Source organism: Brienomyrus brachyistius, chromosome 21, assembly GCF_023856365.1.
Source record: "Brienomyrus brachyistius isolate T26 chromosome 21, BBRACH_0.4, whole genome shotgun sequence".
NCBI classification, from domain to species: domain Eukaryota; kingdom Metazoa; phylum Chordata; class Actinopteri; order Osteoglossiformes; family Mormyridae; genus Brienomyrus; species Brienomyrus brachyistius.
Genome location: NC_064553.1, coordinates 14898946 through 14918758, shown reverse-complemented (window position 1 = coordinate 14918758; position 19813 = coordinate 14898946). Strand labels below are relative to the sequence as shown.

Below are 19813 nucleotides of genomic sequence, written 5' to 3'. Positions count from 1 at the left end.
CTGGACTGGGCTCCTTTGAGTGGGTTAATTAGGATTCAGGCAGAAAATGCTGCACTGAGCTTCTGAAGGGTTGGCATGCAAATAGAAGAAGCACAATATAACACGGGTGGGGGGGGCAGGGTGGTTTACAAGACAGGCAGGTTGGGCAGAGCAACCGACGTACATAAAGCAGCATCACATGCATAGAGGCGTGTGTCTATATTAGCTACATCGTGTAGGATTTGCTCTTAAAGCGTCCCGTAAGATACATTCAAAAGGTGCGACATGTTAAGTTTTACGTGCGAGTTCAAAGGCACTTGCGGAGCCTCTTATCTGCTGCGACCACAGGGCCAGGCAGCCCAAACAGGAAGCGATGGTTAGAAAAGGCAGACCAATAGACCACAGAAACAAGCAGCTGCACCGAGGGCAACTTACATGCTGGCGGGCACAGTGCTGCACTCCCAGCCCTCATTTAAAAGCCTTTGTTGCTTTGAGTAGTTAACCATAAAATACATCGTAAAAAGCCTTCGCTGTTATAATATTTCAGTATGAGAGAGAAGTTTGATTTAGACTTTGCCCCACAGTGATGCGCGTAGAGGGTCCACGCCCTGACACGAGCTGCAGCCCCAATTTTTCTCCAAATCAGGCAGTCGCCGTGATTCTGACCCCGAAAAACTGCTTGCGCAACGAATACTGCCGCTAAACACACACTGCGCATTTGGCACCAAATGACACTTTATAGGAGGTGCAGCTTTCAATAATAAACCGTCTTCATTTTTCTTTATTCTATAAGCCTAATACATATCCCAGATTATTGCAATACTTATTATACATTTCAGTGCAAGTATGTATGTGAATATCACTAGAATGGAACGGCTGTTAAGCAAAAATATACCATTTATAAAATGTGTAATATATATATATATTAATTATAAAGACTCGGTTTCTCAACCCCAAGTTTACAAAGAAGCATCGTTATTTTGCTGCAGAAAATAGTATCGATTTTAATTTCGACAGTAAGAGATAACAGACGGGCGAACAGGAGCTCGTCTCCGGAGCGGCGTGACCTTGCCATGTTCTCCGGCTCCGCTGATGCGGGGATTCCGCGGCTATTTTTAGCCCACCGCTCACGAACAAGCAGCGGGGAGGTTTTTCCCAGATAGCTTTTCGTTAGATAGCATCCACGAAAGCCAGCCTGGCTGACATAAAAGAGGCGAGGAAAAAGCTGAAGAGATCGCATTTATTCGAAACGCCAGGCCCGCCACCAAATAGTGTACATAACTGTGAAAATGCAGAAAAACAAAATGATGTAATGAAGTTATACCTAACCTCAGCATCCTGCTTCTAAATTTTAACGACAGAAGGCGAAATCAGGACGCTGATCTATATAATGCCAGACGGTTTACAATTTTCATCACCGCGGCACAGACCAAGATTGATAGAAGGGAAACCGACGGTTATTAAGCTATTTGAAGGGTATTGTTTAATAGCAGCAATTTTCCAGAGGTTTTGGGCTCTGTCGGATTACAATTTTAACGTTTCCCCTCATCAGTTCCTATAGAAACCTCGGTAGTAGACACTCATATGTCATAGACAACATAATAATAATAATAATAATAATAATAATAATAAAATAATAATAATAATAAAATAATAATAATAATAATAATAATTATTATTATTATTATACATCGAAAAAGCGCATTGTCAGTTGATGAATGGAGTGTTCCATACAATCAAGGGTACAAGAATATTATAATCATTTAATTGATATCACGGTGTTACTACCACGATGAATGACAACCATGGTTCTCCTGGTTCTCCTTCTCAGGAGCTTCCGAAATGTGTTACACAACACCGGCGATTACAAATTCTGCATGACGAATAAAGAACAGAGAACGCGTTTGGCATCCAGGTCTATTTCATTTTCAAAGCGAAGATCCAATGGCGATGGAGGACCAGTCGCACACAATGTGTGCCGGCATCTGCAGCAGGGAAAGCCCTTTTCAGAAGGACGACACAGCAGCCCCTGTATTCTCTTAGTCACCCCTCCCCCACGCCCCAACTCTAGCTCGGGTATTTCCCCGCCACCCCCCATCACCCCCACACACCCCTTCAACGGCGGCGGATAAAATGCAAAGCACAATAAAACGTGCAAATTCTCCAGTGCCATATATGCTGGGATCAGGACGCCTTTAACACGCTCGGGCCGTGAGGTTCACACACACACACACACACACACACACACACACACACACACACACACACACACACACACACACACACACACACACACACACACAGTTTGATATATACCAACCTGTAAACTTACATCAACAAAAAATGGGTTTATGGAACACGACCTATAATTAGGCCAACGGGGAAAAAACTGTTTCCCCCGAGAAAACTATTTTAACTGATTACTAATTTTATAGGTCTGGTGACACCAGTCGGTGGTTCGCGCTTACGCAGACTTAAAGTGGTCAATCCGTGACGATTACTCACCAAGTCAACCGTGTCATACCCACCCCCCAACTAGAAGAGAGGGGTTTTCTAGGTGTGTAACGGCCTCATGAATAATTCATGTCCGTGGTGCCCTATTGCGTCAGTCGCATAGCAACCACATCTCAGCATACCAGACGAGATATGCGTTTGTCTTTAGTGTCAAATCCACGCAAGGATATCACGGCTACCGGGGTGCTTAAGTACCAGACGGGAATACGCATCAAAGTTGGGGAGATAGATGTGTTAACCAGGGCTTGCACACAGGGAGGAGGGAGATAATTTGTTACGGAAAATCTTATAAAAAAAAGCTTATTCGTTAGTCAAAATAAACGTGATATAAATGCAAGTCAATAGTTTAAATAAAAAAAGAATCAACAAACAAGCAAAGGTATAAGTCAATCTACAAGACGGCGTCTTTAGATCCGGAAGAGGCAAGTAACTTAAGAAATGTATTTTCTTCGACTAAGGGCACAAAATGCATACAAAATCGAATAAAATAAAACAGATAAAGCCTCCAAATATGAGTGTAAGGTGAGAACAAGTCATTTACAGACTAATCCGCAAAACAGCACGGGCAGTAAAAAGGTCGAGTTCAGAGGCTCCCTCTAGTGGAGCATGACAGTATATTCATATCCCACACTGGTGCGGTCAAGAAGCAAAGTGGTCTCGCACAGGCTCCACCTTACGCGTTAGTATGACACATTTCAACCACGACGGCGAGAATCATGCAAATAAAATGACACATTGTGCATTAGCACATAAAAATAAAGGACAGACAAGTCGAAAATTCACATCGCTCTTTTTGAATCCTGCATTCAATTACTTTAACAGTGACACCTAGTGGAAACCTGTGCAGAACAGGACACGAGACCCTACATAGCACCGGAGCCCGCCACAGGTAAAATTATTTGCTAGATTCTTTTTTTTCCTCAAAACCACTCACCTGAGAAGAGGTCTGTGAGAAGATGAGTCACTCAAATGGACAGCAAGGACAAGACAAGGGCTAATCACACATGGATAACCAAATAAACACTTTAATTACAGACTCATTATAAATCACATAACAGCGCAAGAACACAGCTGAAGTTTCAAGGTCTCTAATGCAATCGCCATGCCACCAGGTCCTGCAGCTTTTAATTCACCTACTCATGTCATTATATTTACACACAAACTAGTTCTTCATAAATACCGCTTTTCTCCAATATGCTGTCAAACACAGATAATAATAGCAGAATCCACATCTCCTGTACAGAAAATAATATTTACAATTCCGAAAAGCTTTACTCAAATAATGTTTCTAAAAACATTCAGAACACGTGAAACAAAAAAAGAAGAGATTTACAAGAATGTACTCAAAAGTAAAAGTGCCCTTGTCTTTTTGAATCAGGAGTGTGAACGTCAGGGACCCCTTCATCACGCGGAGCCCCTTGCGAGAGTCACTAGCGACGGAACCACACCCAGCCGTTGACAAGCCAGAACGCCACGGTGATGGAGTAGATCACCATCTCTCGCTTTGCCCGTTCCTTGTTCTCCTCCTCCAGAAGCTGGAGCCTCCGGTTCAGCTTGATGATCTGCACGATCGGCCGTCAATTAAAGCAAAACCTTCATTCATTTCAAAGCACCACCATGGAAGCGGCAATGGGCTCTACAATATGTCCTGACCAGACAAAAATATGCATAGAGCTCCCTCTAGAGCAAGTTTCCTGTAACTGCATTCTCCCGCCATCAGCATGTGAGAGCTTGGTGTTAGGTGAAGACATGCAGGAGGCGTTCACCTGTCGCCGTAGCGACGTAGCGTCGGCCAAGGCGAGGTCATCGGGGGGTACCGTCAGAGATGGCGTCAGCGGTAGAGTGGCCGGTCCTGGGAACAGCAGAATGTGCAAGATGGTATGTGACCCAAACCAACGTCAGCCCAGGAAGCCATGCTTAATAAGCAGCACAGACTGATAAGCGATGAGGAGCTGGACGGGCTCAAAATGACACTGTCAGATCTTATACGACCCGGCTCCGGTTCCACAGCCCATCCACTTCAATCAGAGACACAGCGCAAGGCCAAATCTAATGAACACCTGCACCCATTTTTATCTCGATTGTCAAGTAGTAACCAAAACGAAGAGATACGAAGGAAGCCGATGCCGTCGGCGAATCAGGCGGCAGAAACACAGCAAGTGCATGGATGCGCCAGCAGGGGGCGCACTGCAAGCAGGGCATGCGGCTCACAGAGGGGGCAGGACCAGAGCAGTGGTCACCTGCGGTGGCGGCTCTCATCCAGCGCGTCCAGGAGCTGCTGGAAAGCGCGTCGCGTAGCAGACTGGATGAAGGACAGCACCCCGCGGGCGCTGTTCAGGCGGGGGCCGTCCTCGGGTGTGACGAGGGGGGGGCAGATGCGGAGGGGGGCTTGAGGGGACGGGGTCACACTGCTGCTCGGGGAAAGGTGATGCAAAAAAAGATATAGAGAGATATAGAAAGAGAGAGAGATAGAAAAAGAGAGAGAGGAGCTGGCCTGAGAGGAACAGACAGCAGATGCTACCACAGAGCCCCTTTCAGGGGCCACATTCGGTTATCAAGCTTGACGGCAGGATGGAAGACCCTCCCCCGACCTCACATCACCAGAACCAATCAACAGCTCCCGTCACCTTGTGCGGCCCAGATAGACACACCAATGAATGCAAGCTTGGAGAGAGACTAGTCAACAAGCACTTCACACACATCACACGTTCACTGTGAAAAGTGGGAGGGGTCCAAGGAACTGTGTGGGGACGGGAAACACAACCCAGAGAGGCTGTCGTGTGGCCCAGAACTCCGACAGGTGCTTTCTGTCCAAAACCAGATCTCAAAGCAATTAAGTGTTAGGATCATCCATATGATGAAGGGCTGCCTGTGTGAGTGTGTACTCACAGGGAGCCAATCCTGCACAGCTTGCCATTCTGGTGAGCAGACCCCTTCTCGCTGGAGGACCTCTCCCGCCGTGACCTGCCTTGAGGACGTGTCTGGGAGAAAATATCAGAAATAAAAGGATTCTTTATTTGCCATTTGCACACGTACGAATAGCATTAGGATGCTTCTTTTCATATATCCCAACATGCTCTCCTTTGGGACATACACACAAATATACTTAGTTAACAGTGCAGCCTGGGATCCCAGCGTAGGGTCAGGCCATATATTTGGTGCCCCTGTAACATTTGAGGGTTTTTGGCCACACAAGGGCCCAATTTAGATGCAAGTAATTGCCGAGGACGGGGCTAGAAGCGGTGACCCTTACAGAGGCCAAACACACCCCGGGTGAGTCTGTAATCAGGCCGGTCAAACGTGTTGCAACTGGCTAGTTGACCGGTGTGTTTTTCGAGGCTCCAGGAGCGTGGCGTCCACCATGTGCTCACCTCCGCCCCCTGCTGGTGAGCTGAAGACCGCTCCATCTCCATGAAGTCGAGCGGACGGTCACTGAGCGTCAGGACCCGGGGCGGAGTCTTCAGGGCCAACGTCTCCAGGGGTGTGGCCTGGATGAGGTCGAGGTCCCGGGGCCGGGAGTGGGAGCTGTCGTCGTCGTCGTCACCTTTCGAGGAAGAAGGGAGACCCTGAAGCTCCCTCACCAGCAGCAGCCGCATCAGTAGGTAGACGGGGTCCTACCTGCAACCACAATCCTCTCAGGCACCTGCATCATGGCGCTGTGCGGGACCTCCTGGAGCGCCCCCTCCTGGTGTTCTAGGGTTGATGGGGCCACTTTGAGTCTGTCTGGGATGCGCATGCGCTGGTTGATACCCTCAGTGTACTCCATCTCGTAGTGCAGCCGGTTCATCTCTGCCATTTCCACCGTGGGAGACGGGAACGCTGCAGCTGTCATCGAGCTGAAAGCAGGACGGCAACAACGACAATGACTCAGGCACACGCCTTTCTCTAAAGCACGCACACTGACTTTCAATTTGCTAAACTCTGTATACTTCAGGGCCCTAAATTTATTTGTCACTGAGGGAAATCAAGGAAGCTCCTTTGAAGCTTAATTTAACCCAGTCAAACTGGATATTCGGCTTTCGGCTGAAATGACCAATATGATGAATAAACCCAGCCCAACAATCCTAGCTGGGAACAGCATTTGGTTTCAGTTTAGAGAAGTTCCCTTAGTACTGAAAAAATAAAAGAAAAAGGAAAAGCGATGGATAATACAATCGTTTATATTATTATTACTACTACTACTACTACTACTCGAGAGAAAGAAAAAAAGATTACCAATTAAAACGGCGTGAAAAAACTACGGATTACCAATAATTAGTTATCGCAGATAGGTGTATCCAACAGATTACTGTTTACAATACGACAATCCCGAACAGCAGAGCGCAACGCAGTGTCAGTTAAGCACCGGAATAGACACAGGTGGCATCTCGGACGACGGTCTATTAATGCTCCAATTATGTGGAATTAAATGAGGAACCAAGGCAGATCCCCACGACCCACCCGTTTGAAAGATTGGCTATCAGGGGTTTCTGTGAAGCCGTCTTTGCACCGGAGACAGAGTTTATCAGGGTCTTTATGAACCTCCATTGCACCCCGCGAATTCACACGAATGCACTAAACACCGTGCCGTACGCACAGCCTTTCCTTACCCTGAATCTTTGGTGACTGTCGTCCCTAAATATTAAATTTATCAGCTAGAAAAAAATAAATCAGAGCCACTCCAAGGCAGTATGAATCGCGTCCCACCGCCAAACCAAAGCCGCACCTGATCTCTACGTTTCCTTCGTCTTCTTCACGTCAAACGAATGACGAGGGACCATAAATGGGTAGAGTGCCACCTGCCGGCCGGAGGTGCGAACTGGAGAGATTCGGGGACTGCACTGTTCAACAGGAAACTTCCTGTTCTTGTTCTCTCTCACACACAATCACGACTGAACAAATGTATTACTCACGCCAATACCCTATGGGAGAGAGTGTGTGCTGCCAGTGAAAAATCTGTCAAATGACAGCTAATAAAACACGATGGATGTGTTATGTCTAAGATAAAGACGTACATGCCATTTACGTTATTGCATGAGTCGATTTATTGAATTGACTCACGTTATTATTTAAGCACTTAAAGGCATATTGTTGCGGTGAGAGTATTCGGGAAAGACTGTTAGCTACATTACAAGATTAACTCGCAATAAAAACCCTGTTGGACAAATAGGATGGTCGTGGGTAAAGAGGGTCAGCACCACAGCACAGGATGCACCGAATGATCGCTGCTTTCCTACTCCAAACGGAAAGGAAACTAGGAAAAGGCACTGCAACGCGGTGCGCTGTCCATGGTTCTGAACGAGCTGCAACGGTATATTTTGCCTCAACACTTCGTTGGCTTTCTGTACTTGTACAAACTGTAACACCCTAAATCATGACAGCATGTCCCACATTCATGTAGCATTCGCTTAAAGTGTTTGTTATACGTTAGACGTCTGCTACTGGAATTTTAAAACCCTAAAAGAAATTAACAGACTTTAAAAAATATTATTATTACTATTAATAATAATAATAATAATAATAATTATTATTATTATTATTATTTACAAATAGTTACATTCAAAATAACCTCGGGGATTTTTGTGCTTGGTCAAAATTGATGTAGTTTTACATTACGAACGCTAGGTGGAACCCTCACTGCAGAGTACCTCTGAGATTGCGCTTCAAAACCGATGGCAAGATGGATGGATAAAAAGAGTCATTGTTCATTCCTTAGCATATTGCATTGGATCACTGAACATGATATTTTGATGTTTGTATACCTATGCTTCAGATAAATCGTTATCTAGCAGTTGAGTGAGCGTTGGGTTTTGGTAAGAGCAGTAAGAGCTCCGTCAGCCGCAGGGACTCCTACCACAACAGAACGTGGATGTAATCATCACCATCTACCACATGTACAAACGTGTGAACTTTTCTTTGAGAGTTTTTGTGCCGAACTTTATCACTGTGAGGACTGGGGGTTACCACAGTAGTTAAGATCATGTTAGGTGTCTTTCAAAAACTAATACGTTAACTATAATCACAATGCACGTGGTTCGTGTTGACGTCACAGACAGCCAATGCGTTTCTCCGCAGAGCTTTCGAGGATTTTAAGAGACAGTGTCTGTAGTTGAAATTGTCACTCATTTTTTAAACAGAAGGGGTCGCTGTTCCTACCTCACTACATGGCATATTACCAGAACTATAATATTTGTTTTTCAATTTCACGATGTTCATCACAATGCCTCATTAATTCTGGGGCACTAATATATCCCATGAATCCAGTTTCTTTTTAAATACAAAGCGGCTGATTCACGAACACACAGGCACATGCACACGAAGTTAGATTCTGCATGAACGTGATTCTTAAAAAAAAAACTCAGTTTTAGTTAATTTGTCCATATATCTTGAAATTTAGTCCTACTCAGGAATGCAATCAGCATTTAACCAGAGCTTATTCTGGGGGATCATTAGATGTGTCCAAGCTGTCCTGGGTCTGCTTCTAGCAAATGGCACATGCTAACAATGGTTCCCTTGGGAGCTGAGCATTCTCTCTGGATTCCTGATCACCCTCAGCTGATTCCTCTTGACCAGTTTTGAGTTTTTTTTCTGGATTTCCTCAGCTTTTGAGATTTTTAAGGGCGAACCTGGAAGCCCTGCAGTAAACCCTCATTTTGGTTGTTATACTGACAAACTTTTTTTTCAGGCAATAAAATGATCACGTTTAAAGTTCCAGATCAGTTGGAGTTCATTTTGAAGTGTCATATTTGGATATTCATGGCATCCCTAGTTAACCTTAGCTGTTGCTTGTACTGTGGGTTTTAACAAGATGAGTCTGATAAGAGTGAACAGGAGGAGTGTCAACCGCAATAGGAAGTGATGTCATTATCATAATCTACCATCGGCATAAACGTGATGAAGCTCTGCTTGTGAGTTTTTCTTAGGTAGTTTTTCAAGGTGTTCAAAGTTTAGTGCTAAACTTCATATTTGAGGTTGTCATCTTTTGAGGAGTATCAAATTATGTTCAGGGCAGAACCAGGGTTTCCCAGTCCCGGTCCAGGAGGGCCAGAATCCAACACAGTTTACAGATTTCCCTTCTCAGACACATCTTAGTCGGTCAGTTCTCAGGTTTAACAGGTGTGTTAAAATCTGCAAATTGTGTTGGATTCTGCACCTCCAGCACCTTGGTATGCGTCAAACAGACCTGATAAAAATGTTACACATCACTTATTAATGTAATTCCAACAACTTATTAATGTGTTATGCTAAGTCTGTGAAGGCATTACTGACTCTTTATATTTGTATAGTTATAAAGTTGAACTTTAAAGAAATAGGAACCGTCTTCCATTACTTCATATTCCACAAACTCTCCCTACAATAAATTCACTGCACGCACATGATGATTGCAGCAAAGTTAGCAGAGAGATTGAATCAGCTATGCAACGAAGCTGTACCACTGTAAAATAATTCAATTTTCCTAAAGAGGAAGAGTTTGATTACATGTTTGAATAAACTCAGCTATGAAAGCTGTGGGCAAGTAGAAACGAAAATGTGTAATGCAGCTCTTACATATCCCCTGCAATCGACTCAAGGGTTTTTGTACGGATGACATTCATCGTGGTACTTGGGGTACCACAGTGTGCCGTCTTTTTAAATTCTCATACTGAAACCCAGAGCTGGTGTGATATCAGAGGAGGTTTGGAAGCACAGTTAAGGTACCTTTTATGTTCTAGAACATATCTGCATTCCCCGCGTACTGATGCCAAACCGCTTAACACGACACGGTTAGGCACGCAGCCAAAACAAACTGCCGTCTAACATCAGGCAAAAGAGACAGTAGAAGCAGGGCATGTGGCACTCTGAGGCAGGGGAGTTACTGAAACAACATGCTGTTATAAAAGCAGGTGAGGTCAGTTAAGGCCAGTCCTGCCTATACCCTCTCTCATGGTCCCAGCATCAAACCAACTGCGAAACACTCACAGAACAAAGTGTGAAATACATTCACAAGTGGTTGGTTACAGGAAATGAGGAAACAGATAGGAAACGGCGAGCTGGATGCAGGGACGTCACGGGTAGAGGCGACGTCACATGTAGCAGGGTGTGCTGGACATCTTGATAGATTGAGGTCTCCAGGCAGCATCCCCCAGGAGGAGTAGGGGAAATAAAATGTGCAATTAGTCAAAGTAGGGGAGACTATAGGCAGTGCTAACAGTTAGGTGAGTGCAATATGAAGTACAATGTGCAAGCTCCGGCAGATATGGCTATGGCAGCATCAGTAGGAGGGAGTGGCAAGTGGGATTGCAGGCATGGGGAGTCCCTGAAATGTCAGCACTCCAGCTCCACAAGGGATTGTGAAGCTAGAGTGACAGACTGACAGTCCAGTTTATCCAAAGCCAATGGCACCGATCCCCACCCAGCTCTACACCTCACACTACAGGTCTGACTGGGAGTGAGGAGTTAGCTAGAGCTAGAACTAGTGTCCCTATACGCTAAACTAAACAGGTGTGTTTTTAGTTTTTAGTAGAATATTGAGAGTGAGCCTGAAACCCGCACATCGGGAGGAAGACCATTCCACAGCTGAGGAGCTCTGTAGGAGAAAGCTCTGCAGCCTGCCGTAGCTCTTTCTACCTTAGGTACTAACAGGTATCCCATGGCTTGAGAACGAAGCAAGAGCGGAGGGTTGTATGAGGTCAGCAGGTCACAAAGGTATTCTGGTGTAAGGCCATTCAGTGCTTTATAGGTTAATAGCAGTATTTTATAGTCAGTTTGAGACTTAATTGGCAGCCAATGAAGGGAGGATAAGACCGGTGTAATGCGATCAAATATTTTAGTGTTTGTTAGAACTCTGGCTGCTACATTCTGTACCAGCTGTAGTTTATGTAAGGATCCAGACGGGCAACCCGATAGGAGGGCATTACAGTAATCCAGTCTGGAAGTTATAAAGGCATGTATTAATTTTTATGCATCATGAAGTTAGAGCATCTTACAAAGCTTGGCTTTGTTCCGTAGATGATAAAATGCAGTTCTAGTAATACTTCTTATGTGAGCATCAAAACATAGATCTGAATCAACTAGAAGACCAAGGTTTCTAACCACCGTCTTAGGTTGTGTAGGAAGGCTACCAATGTTGAGGTGGTGAAACTTATTTCTTGCAGCCTTGGGACCAATTACCAGTACTTCAGTTTTTTCTGTGTTTAACATAAGGAAATTTTTTGCCATCCAGCACTGGATATCTAATAGACAGTCTTCTAACCGAGATAGTAGTGATGTATCATCAGGGTTAACTGATATATAGAACTGTGTATCATCTGCATAACAATGAAACCCAACACCATGATTTCTAATAATGTTACCAAGAGGTAACATGTATAGGGTAAACAGTAGAGGGCCCAGGATTGATCCCTGTGGGACACCATATTCAACTTTAGTGGCCTTGGATGATTCATTGTTCACATGGGCATAGTGATAGCGATCAGTTACATATGAACGGAACCAAGAGGGCGCTATCCCCGTAATGCCAACTACACCTTCTAACCGGTCCAAGAGGATATTATGGTCCATAGTATCGAATGCTGCAGTTAAATCTAGTAATACCAACAGAGATATATACAGCCATGGTCAGAAGCCATAAGTAAATCATTCGTTACTTTGATTAGAGTCGTTTCTGTGCTGTGGTTTGGTTTAAAGACAGACTGATATAATTCATTAGTGTTATTTTTCTGTAGGAAAGTCGACACCTGGCGAACTACAACCTTTTCAATGATTTTTGAAATGAAAGGAAGATTTGAGATAGGTCTATAGCTTCCTAAAACACTAGGTTCAAGATTTGGTTTCTTTAGGACGGGTCTAATAACAGCCATTTAAACAGGCTATGGAACATATCCAAGCCTAAGAGATGAGTTTAACACACTTAACAGGGTAGTGCTAATCTGTGGTACAATTTCCTTGAAGAATTTTGTAGGAATTGTGTCTATGAGGCGAGGATTTACAGGAGGAAACTGAGCTCAAACGTTCTGAGTGTTTTATAGGAATGAAAGATTCAAAGTTCTCATTATTGGTAGGCTAGCCGGAGGCTGGCAGCCGTAAGTAGCTAAGGATGTGCACTGGATGGTCTGTCTAATCTTAGTTATTTTACCATTAAAAATGTAAAAGAGTGATGACTTCAAAGAGTTTGCAGGACTTGTGAGTTTAATGAAGAATTCTGTGTTAACCTCGTCACGGATTCAAATAGGAATTTAGGATTGGTTTTGTTCACGTCTATTAATCTGTAAACCTCATCTTTTAGTGTCTAGCGATCCACCAGAAGGGGCTTGAGTCTCTGGCCATGGAAACAGATGTCTGAAGCGACCTGTGGAACATGCTGCCACCATGATCTTCACTGGGAGAAGTGGCGAAAAAAATGAATTTACAGAAGAGGCAAATCCAAAGGCTTCTCAAAAATTAAATGTGACACTGTCACTAGGTTCTAAAAGCTGTATGTCTGCCTTGCACTGTAAAAAAAGAAAAAGTTAACCTGTGTCATGTTCGCTTTCTCTTCCTATCTCTTATGTTAAATGGGTCGATGCCGACCTGTATCTTAAATCAGCCATAAACTACCCTCAATGTGACGCCCGGGCGGGAATGGAGAAGGCAGACCCCAAGATGCAGGAACAGACGGGTTTATAGGAGAAGCCAGGAACAAACAAATCCAGGGAGGAGGTCCAGTCGGGTGGTCGGGTCACAGGTGAGGGTCGTGTTCCAGGGACGAGGAGACGAGAGGCAGGGAGGATGTGTGAAGACTTAAAAATTTGAGTTTAGCATACTAAGGCTTTGCCCATTGCAGTGCCTAAGGGTACAAACTCAGTGCCCAAAGATGTGCTGGGTTGGGCTTGAAGGGCAATATTTGGGTCAGAGGTTTAACCCACTGAGCTACATGCTGCCCCCTCTAGACTTAGATGCTGCCAAAACTCTGAACAGTTATAACACTGTAAACTGTGTTCTCATGTTTGCACCTTATTCAGCTTAAGTTCCATACACCTGAGCATGTGGCTGTGTGAGATAAGCCTCTCTACTCATGCACTAAAAGTCACCAGCATCAGCACATGTGGGGGCTCTTGAGCAAGGCCTCTGACCCACCCCCCCCCCCCCCCCCCCAGCTCCCTAGGGACCGCAACAGGTAGCTGCCCTTCACAGTCAAGTTTGCTGTCATTCCCCACAGGGATCCTCAAAATATGTCTGTTATTTATTACTATCATGTTTAAAATAAGCATGCTGACTGAACTATTTTGTTATAATAATTAGTTGGCACATTACGGTTTTGAATTCTTAGCATGTTTTAAAGAGAACAAAAGAGAGTAAGTTGGCACAACATTTGTTGTCAGCAATACTTAGTATGTACAGCTACACATTTGACGTTTTTATAGATATGAAAGACAGATTCCCTGAATACAAAATAATTAGTTGTCACAACAATAGGTGGTTTTCTTCAAAACTTAAAAAGTTTAAGTCACCCTCAAAAACCTAGTGCAAATACACAGAATCACAGTGAGTATTTACTGTTATACCGTGTTCGCTTGATTCGGGCGGCGTGATAAAGCGTCGCTCCTTACACGCGGCAGTTTTTGTTCGGCGTCTTTTCACTGTGGGACTGGAGTACCACAGTGATACTTCTTGCCGGCCGCCTCGCTCAAAAACCTACCACAACGATTTCGTTTTTAAAAAACCAAAATCTATAAAATGTCCGGTCCATATCTTCATATAAACCCATTCTAGGTAAATTCACATTTGTTCTTTTATTTATATTACTCATAACTTCGTCGGCTGATTCAGTACTTCTGCGCCGTTCTCAGCAACTGCAAGTTCTTTGAAATTCACTCAAGTTTGTAGTCACTTTAACTTCTGAGGATCATGCATGATTTTTTTTCCTTTTTCAGGACTAATTCGTTGAGCAGCAATTTCCAGAGAGAAATTGAATATATACAGAGCAATGCGGACTGGCTGTTTTTTGCCTGAGGTCGCGCAAAGTGCGTCAGACAAGCTAACATTCGCCAAAGGTACCACTCTCACCGTATATGCCAGTAAGTACCAAACTTTTACTATCCTGATCGCTGCTTTTCCAAACACTTTCACTGCTTTCTGGTTACACTGAACTGGTAAAGAGGGAAGGTTGACCCGTTCTGCTATGGGACAGGGGTATAGGGATCGAGGCACTGCTGGTGGCTGCAATCCCATTTAATGGTGATGGCATGTACAGCAAACCTCGGGGCATCTTCCTTTCCTTCAGCTTGAGCTTTTGCACCTTCCCTTCGTATAAATCAGCGAGACCGAGATCGTGAGGCTGCTTGGGGTCGGGTTGTCCTTTTTGTCAATCGGGGTAGAAGCGTGGGTACAGCCATTGCTCTTCGCCACTGGTACCCGGCTGTACGTGGAAGCCAGTAAGTATTTTACCGCTGTTTGATGCTTTCAGCTCCAGGGGATTTTAGATTTCTGTTTAACCTTGTTAATTAGCCCCTTTCTGGGAGCATCTTTGTGGCATGTGGCTGGGCAAGCATGTGAGGCAGATCCAGCGCCAAAATAAACCTAAATCTGCACACAAAAAAATGAGCAAAGGGACATTTAAAAGGGTGTTTCTCGGTTATTCGCAAAGAGCTGCACTTGTTTAGCTACATATTAGAAAACGCGACGTGTAGCTGCACAAATGCCGGTCCCGGAGTCAAAAAGTAAATTAAGCGTTAGTCGAAATTAGAAACGTTAGTTTTGAGAAGTGTTCGCACATCCAACGAATATGAAACGAGCGGGTTCGATCTCTAAACACCACCGAAAATGTAGCAAGTTGGATGAGGTAGAAAGAGGTTTATTGTCCAAGCTTTTATTTATTTATTTTTTTATTCTGCTTATTTCCAAACCAAATAACGGTATAGCTTGTTGTAGCGTAATATAATATTGCCGTCTTCATTGTTTAATTGTAGGTTACTGCTAGAATCTGTTCTTCATATGTATCACTGAATGATCGCATGGTTAATAATGTAATGCCAACTTAAAGCATTAATATTGTCAGTAACTGTTAGTTACGTACTGATCCCATGTTAGTTCTATCCATATTTATACTGCATACATAAAATGTATTAGAAAACTATAAATATTATAACACAAATAAAACCTCTTACTTAAATTTTACTCTTTATAGTGTAACCAAAATGCGTTTTGTCTACTTAAAAAAGTAAAATAGGCGAGTAACGTATGTAACGTTCGGCAGCAGCTGCGTCTTTAAGGCTGTTATCGCAGCCCAGGTGCAAAGCGCCGCTTTTTATCCTAAGTTACAAGTTGTTTCAGTTCAGTTATGTCAATATTTATCCTGCGCGGCTTTTTTCGTTATTTGTTTTTTTTTCTTTATTGTGTTTTTTAACACAACACGCTTATTTAATCGTGCAGACGGATACGTTTTCTGGGTAATACTAACTGCTTTAGCGTACATGAAATTACGTTGTTTAACGAAATGTAAAACGAATGTGTGTGTGTGTGTGTGTAAAAAAATAAATAAATATATATATATATATTTCTCTTATAAACACTTATAAATACTTATATATATATATATATATATATATATATATATATATATAAGTATTTATAAGTGTTTATAAGAGAAAGGGAACTAGTTTCTTCTTTTTAAATATTATAGTTTATTTAAAATTAATGTGGACATGAAGTACACTATGTGGATAAAAGTTTTGGGACACACCTATTAATTTTTGTGTTAGGGTTTTATTAAGACCCATTGCCACAGCTGTATAAAATGAAGCACCCAGCCATGCAGTCAGGTTTACAAACATTTGTGGAAGATTGGGTTGTTCTGAAAATCTAAGTGAATTTAAACGTGGTACTGTCACTTTCGCAATATTAAGTTTTTAATAATTGAAATTCCTTCTTTGCTAGATATTCCACTGTCAATTGTAAATGGTAATATTGCAAAGTGGAAGCGTTTATGAACAACAGAAGCTCAGCCACGAACTGGCAGGCCACATAAAGTAAGAGAGCTGGGTCACCGAGTGCCGAGGTGCATAGTGTGTAAAAGTCACCAACGTTCTGCTGACTCGGTAACTGCAGAGTTCCAAACTTCCTCTGGCATTAACCCCAGCACAAAAACTGTTAGCCAGGAGCTTCATGGAATGGGCTTCCATGGCCGGGCAACTGCATGCAAGCCTCATGTCACCTAGCAGAATGCCACGTGTCGGATGGAGTGATGTACAGCACACTGCTACTGGACTCTGGAGCAGTGGAAACGTGTTCTGTGGAGTAATGAGTCACGCTTCTCTGTCTGGCAGTCTGATGGGCGAGTCTCGGTTTGGCAGATGCCTGGAGAATGTTACCTGACTCACTGCATTGCAGAGATGGAAATTTCAGGTCCAGAAAGTAAAAATCCAGTCCAAGATTTTTCTTCAACCAACCAGCTGAGTACGCTGTGACTGTGACTCTTTATACTGAACTGGTTGGTTGAATCAAACTCTTGGACTGGATTTTTACTTTCTGGACCTGAAATTTCCACCTCTGCTGCATTATGCCAACAGTCGAGTTTGGTGGGGGAGGGATAGTGGTATAGGGTTGCTTTTCTGGGGTTTTGCTAGACCCCATAGTTCCAGTGAAGGGAACTCTTAGTGCTTTAGCATACCAAGACATTTTGGGCAATTCTATGCTTCCATCTTTATGGGAACAGTTTGAGGAAGGCCCCTTTCTGTTCCAGCATGACTGTGCCCCAGTGCACAAAGCAAGGTCCATAAAGACACGGTTGGGTGAGTTTGAGGTGGAAGAGCTTGACTGGCCCCCCAGAGCCCTGACCTCAACCCCATCAGACACCTTTGGGATGAACTAGATCAGAGACTGCGAGCCAGGCCTTCACATCCAACACTAGTGCCTGAGCTCATAAATGCTCTTCTGGATGAATGGGCAGAAATTCTCACAGACCCTCCAAAATCTTATATAAATCCTTCCGAGAAGAGTGGCATCAGTGTATATATTACACATATATTACTAGCAGTATTCATTTTAATTTATCAATGTTTGTTTGTCCCCCCCTTTTCCAGAGGAACCAAAAATCTCGGACTTGTCCTTACTTCTATCACCAGAACCAAGTCAATCGGGTGTCTGTGTGGCAACCGGGGGGGTCCAGAGGGACCAAGAAATGACTCTGACAAGTAATAAAGACAAACCGACCGTTAAGACGATCGACGGAGCGATGTACAGCTTGGAAAAGACCAACTACTTCGCAGCATTTGGCGATGGTATTAAGAAATGCGAAATGGGAGATCGGCAGGACAGCAGAGAAAGCCCAGAGAATTCTAACGGTACGTTCTCCAGTTTAATGTTTAGTATCCAGTCTCATTGTATTTGTGTGGTACGAGGTCTAAATATTCAAAGGTCATTATGTCATTAATCGCCAATCTTTATTAATAAAAACATAAATTGGTTGAATGGCTAAACTATATAATTTCTTTTGAACATGACTCAAACAAGGTTTTACTTTTCTACCGCTCCTTTTTGCCCTCAGTTTGTGATATCGCTCTCAAAACTGAAGGCGAATGTTTATGACCAAAAAACACTAAATCTAAACCATATTTGAGAAATGGCTTTAAAATCAGTAACTAGACCATCATTAAACATGTGCTTAATAACTGACCCTCATTTTAAGGTATTAGCCTTCAACAAAGCAAAACAAATATTGCGATTGATAAAGTTTTTAATATTGTTTTAAAAAGAAATTAAATGAATTTATTAACAGCATTTGCTCGCTTCTCCCCCCCCATCAGAGACACTAACTGAATGGTTTGATTTTAGCTGTAAATTCATGGATTCTGCGTAACGTCACAACTGAAGCCGCAACACGTCACAGTTAAAGCATATCGATATAAACGGAAAAGCCGTTATCAATGTATTTTTTCTGGACTTTTCATATAAATTGCACGCCCCCCCTTGGTTGTGAGGTGCCCTAGTTTCTCAAACTCCCGGGGGAATTGGGGGGAGAGCAAACACATGGACTGTCTGGGGGTCCCCAAGCACTGGTTCGAGAAACACTGCCCTAGTGGGCTGCAGCCCCCTGATAGACAACCACTGTTATACATGACAGCTTCAAGTAAATCATTACCTTGTTTTTGCTTGCAGAAAACAACGAACAATCCTTGACCAAACCCACTGCACCTCCGTGCACTGAAGTTAACGGTACTGATACTTATACAACTCATACAAATGGTAAGTGGGTAAATCTCTTCACAGGATTATCTCATGTGTGTGGGTTCAGTTTGAATAGAACATGCACAGTGATGGTGACTATATTTCACTTAATTAAGCTGTAATATGCCGGGTTTTTCCATACACTACCTTATGCGCAAAAGAGTCATACAGAGAAACACCGTTGGCCTCGGTATTTGCAAATAAGCCACACCGTGTCATACAAATAGCTTTCGAGACAAATGCCCAATTTTCTTTTTTATACTAAATGAACACACATGTTTAACTACATGGAAGCAGACAGCAGACAATAGGGGTGTCGGTTTATATTCTCGAGTAATATATCTGGAGTATAAAAATAAAGAGAGAAAATAAATACTTAGATATAGGCGAAAGGCTATAAAATGTCTAAATAAAGGACGGTACCCACGGTTAAGGACAGGCCTCCAATTAATAATGATGCTGCTTGCCTTGCAGAGGGCCCCAAGGTGAATTTTCGGATGCTGACGGTAAACAGCATTAGGGTCCTGCTTGCCAAAGCAGTGGCTTTTGACATCCTGGTGACAGTGAAGGCCATGTTCTTTTAGAGGTGAGTGACATTTTCCTCCCAGGCCATGTCACTTGATGGAGACTTTACCAGACTTTTTAACCAAATGCTTGTCTATCCCTCTTTTCCAGAGGCGGTCCATGCTGTGCTTAATCCACCAGGATCTCTTATCGATATGTTAGGATTTCCCGCTTAGATGCTTTTCTCTGTACATTTAGTTGATTTTCATAGAAAGTGTTTAATTGTTCAGCATAGATTGTGTTGCATATGTATAGTATAAACTGGATTTATTAAGGAAATAATCATTTTACTGAGTTAATAAGGAAGCTTTCTTGTGTATTTTCATATTATTAGCTTATAATTAGACAATACGTGTTATTTAATGTGTATTTGTGTTTCACTTGTTCAGAACTGTCATTATTCTGCATTTAGGTATATAGAAGTGTTTTTAGTTGACTGCTTTCTCTAAAAAATAGCATCAGTAAAGCAAAGTTGTGAAAAAGGAGTCATATCTGGTGTGATGTATGAAATAAAATTATTTTTAAGAACCTGTCTGGTGTGCTGTTTGTGATTAAAAAGCCGTTTTTATGAACTTGTGTACCTGAGGCACGGAAC

The 19813-nt window shown here is 43.1% G+C and overlaps 1 protein-coding gene across 1 annotated transcript; it reads right to left on the bottom strand.

Moving 5' to 3' along the window:
- Window positions 1-3502: 3502 nt before the first annotated feature.
- Window positions 3503-7234, bottom strand: LOC125717041 (mitochondrial fission factor homolog A-like). Its single transcript, XM_048989973.1, is given in 8 exon segments — window positions 3503-4055; window positions 4260-4304; window positions 4306-4345; window positions 4734-4904; window positions 5383-5474; window positions 5865-6037; window positions 6112-6329; window positions 7083-7234. Coding segments are annotated over 7 exon segments (867 nt in total). The 5' UTR covers window positions 6326-6329; window positions 7083-7234; the 3' UTR covers window positions 3503-3923.
- Between the last annotated feature and the right edge of the window lie 12579 nt (window positions 7235-19813).